The sequence below is a fragment of the Archocentrus centrarchus genome, chromosome 1 (genome assembly GCF_007364275.1).
Source record: "Archocentrus centrarchus isolate MPI-CPG fArcCen1 chromosome 1, fArcCen1, whole genome shotgun sequence".
NCBI lineage: Eukaryota > Metazoa > Chordata > Actinopteri > Cichliformes > Cichlidae > Archocentrus > Archocentrus centrarchus.
Window position 1 is genome coordinate 28,550,937 of NC_044346.1, and position 13,521 is coordinate 28,564,457.

General features: G+C 40.9%; 2 protein-coding genes across 2 annotated transcripts; one reads left to right on the forward strand and one right to left on the reverse strand.

Moving 5' to 3' along the window:
* The first annotated feature begins 1,405 nt into the window (after window positions 1–1,405).
* Window positions 1,406–7,661, forward strand: xpa (xeroderma pigmentosum, complementation group A). The gene is made up of 5 exons (XM_030740496.1): window positions 1,406–1,812; window positions 1,899–2,004; window positions 5,733–5,898; window positions 6,917–7,034; window positions 7,113–7,661. The coding sequence occupies exons 1-5, from the start codon at window positions 1,542–1,544 to the stop codon at window positions 7,265–7,267; spliced, it is 816 nt and encodes a 271-aa protein (XP_030596356.1). The 5' UTR covers window positions 1,406–1,541; the 3' UTR covers window positions 7,268–7,661.
* A 611-nt stretch (window positions 7,662–8,272) lies between these two features.
* kpna7 (karyopherin alpha 7 (importin alpha 8)) lies at window positions 8,273–11,836 on the reverse strand. Its single transcript, XM_030740492.1, has 12 exons — window positions 11,691–11,836; window positions 11,458–11,601; window positions 11,301–11,386; window positions 11,050–11,218; window positions 10,834–10,933; window positions 10,500–10,582; window positions 10,004–10,090; window positions 9,728–9,904; window positions 9,348–9,581; window positions 8,792–8,974; window positions 8,536–8,682; window positions 8,273–8,407 (listed from the first exon to the last, which is right to left on the reverse strand). The coding sequence occupies exons 1-12, from the start codon at window positions 11,763–11,765 to the stop codon at window positions 8,321–8,323; spliced, it is 1,572 nt and encodes a 523-aa protein (XP_030596352.1). The 5' UTR covers window positions 11,766–11,836; the 3' UTR covers window positions 8,273–8,320.
* Window positions 11,837–13,521: the final 1,685 nt, after the last annotated feature.

The window sequence follows — 13,521 nt, forward strand, 5'->3', positions numbered from 1 at the left end:
TTATGATTTAATATTCTATTAACTAGTAATTGTCATTTTCAGCATTTCTGCCCCCAAATCTTTAAATGGCTGTTTTTTTTTTTGTTTTTTTCCTTTCATCCTTTATTCAACCAGGAGGTAAAACTGTTGAGATTAAGGAGTCTCTTTCGCAAGAGTGTCCTGGGTCAAGGCAGAACGCATTAACCCATTCATGTTTCGTGACACGGAAGCTCCTGGAGAAAACCTGCACATGCATGGGACGCGCACGCACACAGAAGGGCTCTATGAGCTAATAGCACTAATCACTGTCCTGCCCAAAATAGATTAAAGCATATGAAGGACACTTTGCCTGTTTAACTTTCTGTGTTATTGTTTTTTTCTGCAGTTGTCTCAAATGTCTTCATTCAACCTGCATTGCTGTGAGCTATGAGTAGTTTTGTGCTAGAGCTTTTACAGAGCTAGGGAACAGATTGTCACACACTTTTTTGCAGCTCAGTGCAAAGGTTAAAGAGACAAGTATTCTTTTAAGAGTCACCCAGTCTCATAGGAAACAGAATTGTTTAACTAGGTTATGGTCCAGTCAAGATATTACAAAATATTATCAAGAAAGCCTACAGATATCTGAATGATACAGTCTAAAATGTGCTCATCAGATAATAACTAAATTAATGTTGAGTCTGGGAATACACAAACTAATGACTTCTTGTGTGTGTGTGAGATGATGGCAGTGATTTTTGCCCTGCAATGGTTCAAGGGCTTTAGGTCAGTGGGAGTGGTAATAGCATCAGATTCTGGTGCAGTACTAATGAATTTACAATTTCACAAAAACAGGATTAGGCAGGATTTATCATTTGAAAAACTATATTTAGAAGTCACTAAGTGTGTGTTTTACTTTTTGTGTGGGTTCCTGTTCATATTGTAGGTGATACAAAATATATATAAGAAAGCAGATAAAGTAGGAAAAGGAAGTCATATTAGCCATTATCTCTCTGTTTAATACTTCTGGCAATTAAAAGTTTGCCAAGTTTTTGGCAAATCTTTGGGAATTGTTGGTGTAAAATACTATTTTATGCTTATCAAACTGTGCTATATTAGATTCAACAAAATTGGAAAAATTGATGTGTTTTTGTGACAGCCTGCTAGTAACAAAGTGCCTAAAGATACAATTTAAAATTGTTTCTTTGCTAAGTTGTCTGTTATGCATAGACACAACACTGGTTCATCCCTTGAGTTATGTGCCTTTTTTTTAAATCCTTGAATGATTCCTATATTGATGTTAAATGGCTTAACAAACAACAAACATTCCTCAGAAAATGATCAGGTACAAAGACTGGAGTCCACACTACAGCTCAGACAGAGGGTGGCGGTAATGCACCCGAAAGCTGTTTGCAAACCGCCAATAGACCCAAAAGAAAAAGAAAAAGAAGCCGGAAGCATCCAGCTGTCAGTTTTGTAACAACAATGTACCGCTGCACTTTGCATGGAGCCGAGCATAACGGGACAAGTTGCGCAGAGTAATTTTATCCATTGCTCTGTGGTGATCGCTGTGTTTAGAGAACATCATGGAGCCGTCACAGTCCGGGGTAGTGGATGCTGCTGTTCCGAGTCCGAAACCCGAGCTATCTGCAGCGATGCGGGCTAAAATCGAGAGGAACCGGCAGCGGGCGTTGATGCTCCGACAAGCCCGTCTTGCCAGTCGTCCTTTGTCCGCTGTGGAGGGCGCAACTGCGGCGAAAGTTTCCAAGACCATCGACTCCGGCGCTGGGTTCTTCATTGAGGAGGAAGACGACTTAGACGGAGAGCAAAAGATCAAGAAAGTGGTGCATCAGCCGGGTGTGTGTTTCGTCACTTAAATGTGTACTCGTGCATACTCTCTTTACTTTTGTTTTGATTATTGTGTGTTTTTCTTGTGTGTTCAGCTCCGGTGATTGAACCAGAGTACCTGCTGTGTGATGAATGTCAGAAACCCTTTATGGATTCCTACCTCAGCAACAACTTTGACCTGCCTGTGTGCGACAAGTGCAGGTACATCAGCACACACACACCAGTATGTGTTTGTGGCAGTTTATAAACTTAATACATTTCGAGTTATTACATTTTTGCGACTTATGTTTAAAAACTTAAAACAATAAACACCTGTAAACGTCACGGATTCCTGACACTTAACAGCTGTTTACAGTCTGCGGAGTCATGTTCACCTGCCATAGGCTGCTAGAAACAAACCACTAGTATGTTTAAAATAATAAGAATTACAATGCTAAGCCTTATCTTTTTACACCAGTGAATATCTTAAAATGCAGACAGTTCCTTTTAGGGTAGGTGTAACTTTAAGCAGAGGTGGGCCCTCAAACTATCTTGACTTGCATTTTTCATTTACATGTGAAAGTCTCCCTTTGGACTTTTTGTGCTGCCTCCAAATTCCTGAGAACAGATCATTAACATGAACCTCAGCAGCAGTTTACACTCCTGCTTACTGACAGGAATTCCACTGTTCATTCAGTGATATCTTTCCTATTGTGTAATGTTGTGAATTGTGATTCAGGAAATACGTTTTGTCCCTTCAGTTGCTATCCCCATTTTCAAAAATATATATATTTTTTTCATTTTAAATTATTTACTCAAAAAACTTTATATGTGATTATTTTTTTCTCCTTTTATTTAGAACTTCTGGGAAAATGGAAAACAAAGAATGTAAAAATAAAAACATAAATTTTTGAAAAGTTTAAACATCCATCCATCCATCCATTTTCTTCCGCTTATCCGGGGCCGGGTCGCGGGGGCAGAAGCCTAAGCAGAGAAGCCCAAGCTTCCCTCTCCCCAGCCACCTCCTCCAGCTCATCCGGAGGGACCCCAAGGCGTTCCCAGGCCAGCCGAGATACATAATCTCTCCAGCGTGTCCTGGGTCTACCACGGGGCCTCTTCCCGGTGGGACATGCCCGGAACACCTCACCCAGGAGGCGGCCAGGAGGCATCCTAATCAGATGCCCGAGCCACCTCAACTGGCTCCTTTCGATGTGGAGGAGCAGCGGCTCTACTCTGAGCCCCTCCCGGATGGCCGCACTCCTCACCTTATCTCTAAGGGAGAGGCCAGCCACCCTTCGAAGGAAACTCATTTCTGCCGCTTGTATTCATGATCTTATTCTTTCGGTCACTACCCAAAGCTCGTGACCATAGGTGAGGGTAGGAACGTAGATCGACCGGTAAATCGAGAGCTTCGCTTTTACGCTAAGCTCCCTCTTCACCACGACGGACCGGTGCAGCGTCCGCATCACTGCAGAAGCAGCCCCGATCCGCCTGTCGATCTCCCGTTCCCTTCGCCCATCACTCGTGAACAAGACCCCGAGATACTTAAACTCCTCCACTTGAGGCAAGAACTCGTTCCTGAGCCGGAGATGGCACTCCACCCTTTTCCGGCTGAGGACCATGGCCTCAGACTTAGAGGTGCTGATTCTCATGCCAGCCGCTTCACACTCGGCTGCGAACCGTTCCACTGCGAGCTGGAGGCCCCCCCCTGATGAAGCCAACAGAACCGCATCATCTGCAAAAAGCAGAGATGAGACTCTGAGGCCACCAAGGAAGAAGCCTTCCGCCACCTGGCTACGCCTAGAAATTCTGTCCATAAAAATTATGAACAGAATCGGTGACAAAGGGCAGCCCTGACGGAGTCCAACACCCACAGGAAACAAATCCGACTTATTACCGGCTATACGGACCAAGCTCTCACTGTGGTTGTACAAGGACTGCCATAGGCAAAAAACTTCTTATTTTTTGAAGAAGTTTAAACATTCTTCAAAAAATAATTACAGGCCCAACATCTTCCTATATAAAATACTAAATGTAAACATTGTATTTTTAAGTTTAAACTGTAGCAGCAATTCTAACATTTGATTGTGCGGTTTATTTCAAGCACCTGACAGTATTTTTCAATTGTAAACTCTCGCCATTCTTTTTCACATGGTTGTTGCTTAAGTGATAGAAGAGGATTTTGTTGTTTAAGCCAGTTGCGGGGACCAATTTGCAGGAAATTTTGGAAAGTACAGTTTTTTTGGTTATGTCAGACCGTGTAACCACACCATGTCTGTGTTACAGAAGCTTTTTGTTTAGGAATGAGTGCCTTTAGTTGTCTTTGATGGTCCTCTGCATGCATCCATGTGGTGCTGAGTAAGATCGCAAACCATCATACAAATGATGGAAAAAAAGATTGCCTTAAACAGTGTATTTTTGGAGGCCATGATGCATGTTTTTATTTTGTAATCTGATCAAGCATAACATTATGACCACTGACAGGTGAAGTGAACTGATTATCTTTTCATCATGTCACCTGTTAGTGGTTGGTTATAATAGGGAGGAAGTCAAGACCTCAAAGGTGATGTGTTAGAAGCAGGAAAAAATGGGGAAGTGTAAGGATTTGAGTGAGTTTGTTAGTGGCCAAATTGTGATGGCTAGATGACTGAGTGAGAGCATCTCCAAAACTGCAGCTTTTGTGGGGTGTTTCCAGTCTGCAGTGGTCAGTATCTATCAAAAGCAGTCCAAAGAAGGAACAGTGGTGAACCACTGAACCAAGGTGTTAGAATACACAGTTCATCGCAGTTTGTTGCGTATGGAGCTGCATAGCCTCAGACCAGTCAGTTGGCCTGTGCTGACCCCGTCCTCCATTGAAAGCACCAACGATGGACACGTGAGCATCAGAACTGGACCACACAGCAATGGAAGAAGGTGGTCTGATGAATTGTTTTCTTTTACATCACGTAGATGGCTGTGTGTGTGTGTCTTACCTGGGTAACACATGGCACCATGATGCATTATGGAGGGTAGGCAAGCCAGGAGAGGCAGTGCCTATCCCAGCTGACATAGGGCGAGATTCAGGGTGCACCCTGTACAGGTCACCAGCCCATTGCAGGGCTAACACAGAGAGACAGAGAACCATTCACACCTATGGGCAATTTAGAGTGACCAATTAACCTAACCTCAGTAAGTGCATGTCTTTGGATTGTGTGAGTACTTGGAGCAAACCCACGCAGACACTCCCTTTTTTTTTAAAAAAACCAAAATGAAAAATTTAACAACAATTCAAATTTAAGAACAGAACTAAACTCCAGCTTCATCATGAAGATGTAACGAAGATGCAACACAGCACACTAACTGCTTAAACAAAACCAAACTCAGATCGAAACGGATACATACACTTTAATAGACTACAAAGACAACACCAACAGTTAGTTTAACAAGATCTTTAATGTCCAATGCCTCATCCTCCCTGTGACGTACCAACACTTCATTCCAGTTTGCACTTCCTGTATTTATAAGTGCTGTATTACAAATCCCATCTTTTTCCTCACTTGATTCCTGTGACCATCAGACTCACCAGCCTCAGTAGAGCAAGAAAAATAAATTGACAAGGTAATTTAACAGTGCTGAATATACAAAAAGCAACTAAATCTGCACACTATAAATAGAAATAATATATTTTTTAGAAATTATGAGTATGCTATATTAAAATAAAGACTATTTGTTGTCATTTACTGTATATGTTTGAGCACTTTTAATTGAGCACTAAGATGACTCAATATGTTGTTCTGGTGCAACCATCAAAGTCCTTGAATATTTCAAGGGACTTAACTATATATTTTTTAAATTTCTTGGTCATTTAGTTGCCTTTAATCCTTGTGTGTATAACCTTCACATCTTTTAAATAATAATAAAATTTAAAATTGATCGCATGGATTAACTGCGGCAGCCTATTTCCTTTTCAGGGACAACGAGGAAAAGCACAAGCTGATCTCCAGAACTGAGGCTAAGCAGCGCTACCTCCTGAAGGACTGTGACCTGGACAAGAGGGAGCCTCCTCTCAGGTTTATACTGAAGAAAAACCCTCATAACTCACGCTGGGGAGATATGAAGCTCTACCTACAGCTGCAGGTGTGTGCAGATATTTGGGCTGTTGACAATTTTTTTTTTTTTAATCACATTTGAACTTGCATTAACTTGCAAATAAAATCACCTGAAACAACTACATAACACCCTCTGGTTATTATTGGCTCTGAACAACCCATTTCATAGCCTATTAATCGGCTGCGTCTGGTCCGCGGGCCGAATGAAGTGCATTTATATGGCAGGCTAGACCCCATTTTGACTGACACCTCATTCGGCCAATCATGTTAAGAAATGGGTTTCCCAGAGCCAATAATACTCAGAGGGCGTCACGTAGCTTTGTCAGGTGATTTGGTGCAGCCAGTTACACGATTGGCCGAATGACGTGTCAATAAAAATGGGAGGGTCTAGCCTGCCATATAAAAGGGACTACAAACGGCCCGTCACCGGGCCCTTGCCAGTTAAGGGGCTACAGTTGTGCTAATGTTCATTATTATTCAGCATCCTGTTGCTAGACTGCTCATTGTGAATGTAAATGTAATATTTTTTATCTTAAATAATTTCACTGAGCTGCCTTTAAATATTGAACTGTAAAACAATTACTCAATTTTACAAATACTGTTTTGAAAAAAGTTACCTAATGGACAGCAGGGGGCGACACTGCTTAAAAAAAATAAAGTCAGATTGTATAGAAACCTATGGAAAAAAAACAAACTTACTTCTCACCTTGTTTATTAACTCATTAATCACTTCCCTGATGATTTTCTGTTCTTAATTGCTTAGTTAAGTTTTTTTTACTACAACATTGTGTTCATTTAATAGTTTATGGGTCCCTTGAGAAGAAAATAGATGTTAAAGTGGGATATGCTTTATGGTGTGGCTACAGTGGGGCTGAATAGTCATCAGCTTTCCATATTTTAGCATTGGGTTTCAAAAACTCAAGATGGCTGCAGCAAAATGCTTAAATTTCAAAGTAGGATTTTACAATTCCAAGGGGGACATGGTCACAGTGTCCATCTTTTGTGTACAGTCTATGGTCCTTCTAAAGGGTTTTTGTATACCACAGGTGGAGAAGAGATGTATGGAGGTATGGGGCTCAGAGGAAGCTCTAGAGGAAGCGAGAGAGACGAGAGAAGAGAATAGAGAGGTGCAGAAACAAAAACGCTTCAACAAGAAGGTCAAAGGTTGGTGTTTTCTTTGAACGAAAATTCTCACATCCCAAATGGTTTCCACTGTGAAACATCTTTTTATGTGTGTATCAGAGCTACGCAGAGCAGTAAGGAGCAGTATGTGGACCAAAACCACCACCACTCACCAGCACGAGTACGGGCCAGAGGAGGTTGTAGATGAAGAGGAAGACCTCTACAAGAAAACCTGCATCACCTGTGGACACGAACTTAGCTATGAGAAAATGTAAAGACTCACATATACAGACTGTTAAACTGATGTTTAGTGCATCAACAGGAACCACAAATTTCCAATGTACCAGTAGTTTGGCTTTTTTTTTTTTTTTTAAACTAACAGGCCATCTAAATCACATAGGGGCCAAAATCTCCACTAACAATTAGCAATAATTTATTCTTGAATGGCTGTTACTTATACCTTGGGTTAATTCATGACTCATTTGTATTTTTAGCAGTACCTTTGTACATTGCTTTTCATTGTTCTGTATCACATCTCTTAAAATTTGGCAAATCAAGGAAAGCATGATATAGAAAAAACATTTTGCATGAAATGACAAATAGAAATTATAGAAAACTCGGCACTTTCTAAAAGGGCTTTCTAGAAGGCCGATTTAAAAAAAAAAAAAAGTGGCTGCAGCCAGATGTCTTCAGTGTGTGTTTTGCTCTCCATTATCATGAATCTGGAAGTTGACATCACCTGTTGAAGCATTGATATTCACTGCTGCAGTTTAGTTATGGTTTAAAACTCAAGGCATTCTGGGAGTTGATTCAGGACCAGTCTCCCTACAGTATCAACTTTCAGTTTTATGAGACATGTAATAGCATTGGACAGATGTACCAGTGCACAAACCTCATCCAGGTCTGACCATTGTGAAATGTTTCACAGGTTTGCTTTTGTAAATTATACCATTTGGTATTAGCTGTAATTTTAATGTCCATTTATAATAAAATTAAGTTTTCTAAAAACTGTCCAATTCTAACATTCTGAAAATGTTTTGTTGAGCCCGGTGTCCTCCACAGCCTTAATGCTGCTCTACAGAGCAACTGATGTTGAGTCTCAGTGGTTGGGGTAGTTACTGAGCAATATGCAATACCATTAGACTGGATTTGTTGGATCTCTTGTTTGGCACACTTCAGTGGCATATGAAGAGGACCGGCATGTAGTTGATTTGTCAAATGACTGAAAGACAGAATGACAAGACCACAGGGCTTGCTAAGGTACCCATTACTGTTAACATTTAGAGTTACTTTATTTCACTTTCAACATGAATTCAAACAGTCAAGTTTTAAAATTCAAAAGCTTTCTGGACATCAGGGCTTTGAAACACAAATTCATCCTCTGTCGTGTTGACCTTCTCACCATGCCTTTCACCCTAGAAGGACAAAAGTCATCTTTCAAATTTGCAAATGCAAAAGGAGCACAAGTTCTTACTCTAAAATTACAAAGCTTAACACATGACTTTACATTAAACACATGTTGAGCCATACAGTTAAGACTTACATCACTAAAGTACTTCTCAATTATGTTATGCGCAGACTGATACACCATCTCATTGTCATGGTTCTGCAGCATCTCAATGCGGTCCAGACCTCCCAGCTCTTCAATCAACAGGCTAAGCTTCTCAGTCTCACCAAGCTTTTCTGCAGCCTGAAAGTCATACAAACCCCCTCTTACAAGTGTTTGGATAGAAGCCTTACTGCATTTTTAACTTTGTTACCCAAGTTAATGCATTTTATGCACCGTCTACTGCCCTCACCATGAAGATGTTGTTTATGGAATCCAGTATGACCAGAATGACTTTAGCATCTTTGACCTGCAGCAGGTTGATGATTGCTTCCAGAGCACCACTTTGCACCAACTGGACCACCTGCGCTACAGTAGCCCCACTGGTGAAGTTTGTCACAGCCCACACAGCTTCCCTCTGAGTCTTGAAGTCTCCCTGAGAAAACAAAGCTCATGATATTTAGCTGCTAAACTAGATAAGCCCATTGCTACAATCTGAATATATGGCAGAAGGTCAGCTGACCTGAAGGCCAGTTTACTCAAAGGCTTAAATAGAACTAAGGTGTTGCAGGCTGACTTACTGTGTGGATTTCAGCCTTAGCCAACCTTGAACTTAGTTTCATAGCCTTTCCACAGTAGGGTAAAATTGATGGCTTTGTACCACTACATTTCATTAAGTGACCCAGTAAGCACAAAAGTAGAGTGCATTCATAAACACAGCTGAGCTTTCCCCATACTGCAAGTCAGACTGCATGCAATGAAGAGTCCATTAATAATCCATAGAAATTCACTGATGGAAAGCTACTCACATTTCTTAGCAGTTGTACCAGAGGAGGAAGCAGACCACAGGTGATCAGCTGCTGGATTTGCTTGCAAGGACCTGCAGCAATGTTTGACAATGCCCATGCTGCCTCCTTCTGAACACTGGCCTTTGGATGTCTCATTAATGTGGGTAAGACATTCAGAACTCCAGCATCAATTGCTACCTGGGTCTGCAGGTCAGAGCCACTCACTATGTTCCCAATGGAGCGGAGAGCTGGGGTCTTGGTATCAAATTTAAGGAAAGGGAAAAGAAAAAAAAAAAAAAAGTTTTGGACTTAAGAGTCTGCCACTTAAACATATTAGACTTTTACTCAAGCACTGCAGAGTAGTTCAATTTGGGTGACAGAATTAATGCCATAAACACTACCATGACACTGAGCTCCTTGTGACTCATGAGCTCCACCAGTCGAGGAACAATACCAGTTTTCACTACAACTTCAATACGGTCATTGTCACCATCTGAAAGGTAGGAGACTGCCCAGCATGCATCAGATAAGACATCCTTGTCACTGAGATGGAGCAACTGGACCAGTGACGGAAGCATCTACAGAAGCAGAAGATGCAGTATATTAGCTTCTTTTTCTAAGTGTGGAATACCAGCAATCTGGATGTCAAGCTTCAATACAAATGTTACCGATCATACCTGCTGGACTGCAGACAAGGGTGGAAATGGGTTCTTGTTTCGGCACAGGTTGGACAGCGTCCATGTCAGGTTACGCAAATAGCCAACCTGCAGTTTTAGTCAAGAATCTCAGATTATAGCAGTATAGTTTAGATTTACATTTTGTCCTTCAGGCATTTTACTGCAGCTCAAATAATACAGTTTCACTTGGGGCCAGAAAACATTTGGGGCTCATGAGTCAGAAGTAAAACAAGGGGATTTATTAGACCTTTTAAGGCCAAGTTACATCATTTTTCCAATTTGTTGCACTCCTGCAATTGGGTGTGGGCAACTTAAATACATTAAGCTTTAGAAGATCAATAAGTTTTTAATTTGACATGTCATGAAGCAAAGGGACAGGAATACAAAAGTCAAACTTATGGTTACTCTAAATGCAGACCAGTCTCAAATCTGTAAGAAAAATACACACACACACACACACCATGGGGGTGTCATTCTGAGCTTGTGTAAAACTAACCGGTGTGTCAGGAGATATACGAGCCAACAAGGCTGGGATGACACCGCACTCAATCAGGACATCTCGATAAGTTGCACCATCACCTGTGAAGTAGATACATTGTGAGAAGGGGGATGTAGGGGACTGGGTTTTATATTCATATCCCCTTTTGTTCAGTGGGAAAGTGACTATAGAGTTGTGAGCTTAAGTCTTTAGTTTAAAAAAAAAAAAAAAATTAATGAAAAATTCCCTGGTCAACCACTGAAGTACTTTTTCAACTCATTTCACATTCTATTCAACATCCCTCTGTTACAGCAACTCCAGACATGGCAATATATTCCATTTAAAATTTAACCTGCAATGTTTCCAAGAGCCCAGACAGCCTGTTCACTAATGTGCAGCATTGGTGATGACAGTAAAGAGATGAAAGCTGGTGCAGCACCATGTTCCACCACCTAAGGGTAGAAACATATTTGCTCTGATTTAAAAACAGAGGATGAACTAAGGTTGACCAAAGTAGTTGCTGTGAGATGTATCCAATATAACATTAAACCCCAAGCAGTTTTGATACCTGCTGTGTATGCCAAGAGGTCCCAGAGGCAATGTTTGTTAGAGCCCAAGCTGCTTCAAACTGCAGAGTTGGCTCATCATCCATAGACAGGAAGGACACAAAGTTAGACAGTAGACCAGCATCTATAATCTGCTTCAGAGGAGGGTTACGCTCTTGAGAAAGCAGCTTCCTGAGATGAGATAAGACAAAAAGCTTTACTATGATCAGAAAGATCGGGCTTAGATTAAAAGAGTTAATCCCTGAACACTCACCGAGCTGCCTGACAGCCTCGGGTCTGAGACGTCCTGCACTCACTGTTCACGTCTTTAATTATATCCTCAATGGATACGTAGGTCACCTGGATTACAGGTATGCTGTTAGAGGCACTGCTAGTCTTAGTAGAGTTATCAAAGGTTTCTGGAAACTGACCAGCTCGTTTGGGATGTAGTCTGGAGACAGGGTCTCCTCGTCCGGGAGAGACGACAGCGTTATATTTCTCCTCTTCAAGAAATTTTCGTTCTTGTGAGCTTTGCGCAACTCCACGCACTGCGTGATCCTTTTCTCTCGAAGTTTCTAAGGGATAATGCAACTCATACAAAGTTGTTTATAAGGTATTACTTTATTTAAAAAAAAAAAAAAAAAAAAAAAAAAAATCGACTTACCGCAGGATCTTTCCCCTTGTTTTTAAATTTGGAGAGACGCTCGCCGGTATCGTTCTTAGTGGGCATGGTGGGCATGTTGGCCTTTGACTGCACGGTAGTCCAACCTCCTTGAGTTACACTGGGGAAAAAAACACACTGAAATCCTTCGTCGTGTTGTTATATTTGGCAAAACTGCCTCAGGTGAATCAAATTAGGTGTGATTGTTGGAGGGTGCCCACTGATTCACTCAAGCGCAGCTGTGCGGGTTTCAATGGAGGCTTTAAAGGCTCCTTCAGGTTTGGGTAAGTTCAGAGTGTTCGAGTAAGTTTTCATTTCTTTGCAGTATTAAACGGCTCTTATATCATGAACTAAATATCACTAAACATCAGTACTTAAAAAAAAAAGAAGTGCAATTCCTCAGCAGAGCTCTTCACTGTCTCTCTCTCTCTCTCTCTCTCTCTCTCTCTTTTTTTTTTTTTTTTTTTTTTTTTTTTTTTTTTTAGTAGTTTTGAATTTGATACAGTTGATACTCCAAATTAAAGCATGGGCATTTCACTTTTCCATATATTGCACTCTAGATAATACGCCTGTTGCTTCTATTAATACTTTAATACCTAAATAGCTTAAACACACAGTTATGAGAAATCATTAAAAGGCAGCCGCTTAAATTCCACAGTGGACGTTTTGGGGACTGCAGATGCTTTTGCGTCAGGATTCATTTTAGGCAACAGATGGCAGCATAACATAAGAGAGCTTTTTCAGCATGCGCATAGAATCGTTGAAGCAATTTGTTGAAACTAATGAAATGAAAGTCTTGGCTAAATTAAAAGATTTAATGGTATCATGAATGATTTTGTGCCTGTATCCATATATCTCCCAAACAGTAGGTTTGAGTTTAGCTATTTATTTTAGAGTCAATACTAAAGAAAAAATGGGGAGAGCTAAACAAGAAAAATGGGAAAATATAAGGATCAAAGCAGTGAAAGAGATGAAAGTCGCTGACAGAGAAAGCGAGGTAGAGGAGGAGTGACAGTGATGGAGTCTCGTCTTCCTCTCTAATGACCAGGAAGGGCTGAACAATACCAGCCAAAGTGGAGGTTTCCCCCTGACCAAGTTGTAATCACTTCCTCTTCATAACAAACACAGAGGGTCATGCAGTTGTAAGGGCTCAGACTCATGTGCTGTACTGTACTGTATAAACACACTAATTTCTTTCTGCATCCTCACCTACAATCAACTGTAGACCACAACCCTGGTCACATAGTGATTTCCTCTAGTATCTTAACAGTCTTTCCCACACCGGCTGCCTCTCTCACACAGACAAGGCATGCAACATAAATGTTGGAACAAATCAACCCCCCCCCCCCCCCCCCCCCCCAATCTATTCATTTCAATTCTTGTTTTACACTTTAAAGCAAAATCATACTAATACTGTATATGGCAACTGGTTTCTTGCAAGACAGCTTTTAGCCTTTTTCAGCTCATAGTTTTAGATGTAACAGCTCAGCCACTGTCCACTATATATATATATATATATATAGCTGACAAAGTCACTAAGCAGCTGATGAATATTATAGCTAGACATTGCTAAGGTTTAATGCTGACTATTAAACACCAGTGCCAATCAAAAGAATCATTAAAAATAAATTATGAACCATGGAAAAAAGAAAATATATTTTCCCTTGGTGTTATCACTCCCTGTGTCTGTTTCTTCAGCTCTGCTGTTTTCTCAGCCCTGCTTCACTATTAATGTCAGATGCAGGAAACCAAAGAGGATAATAGAGATGGATGATTTCTCATGCTCTCTGACAACTTATTTAATTGCCATTAAAAGGTCAGAATGTCCTTGAGT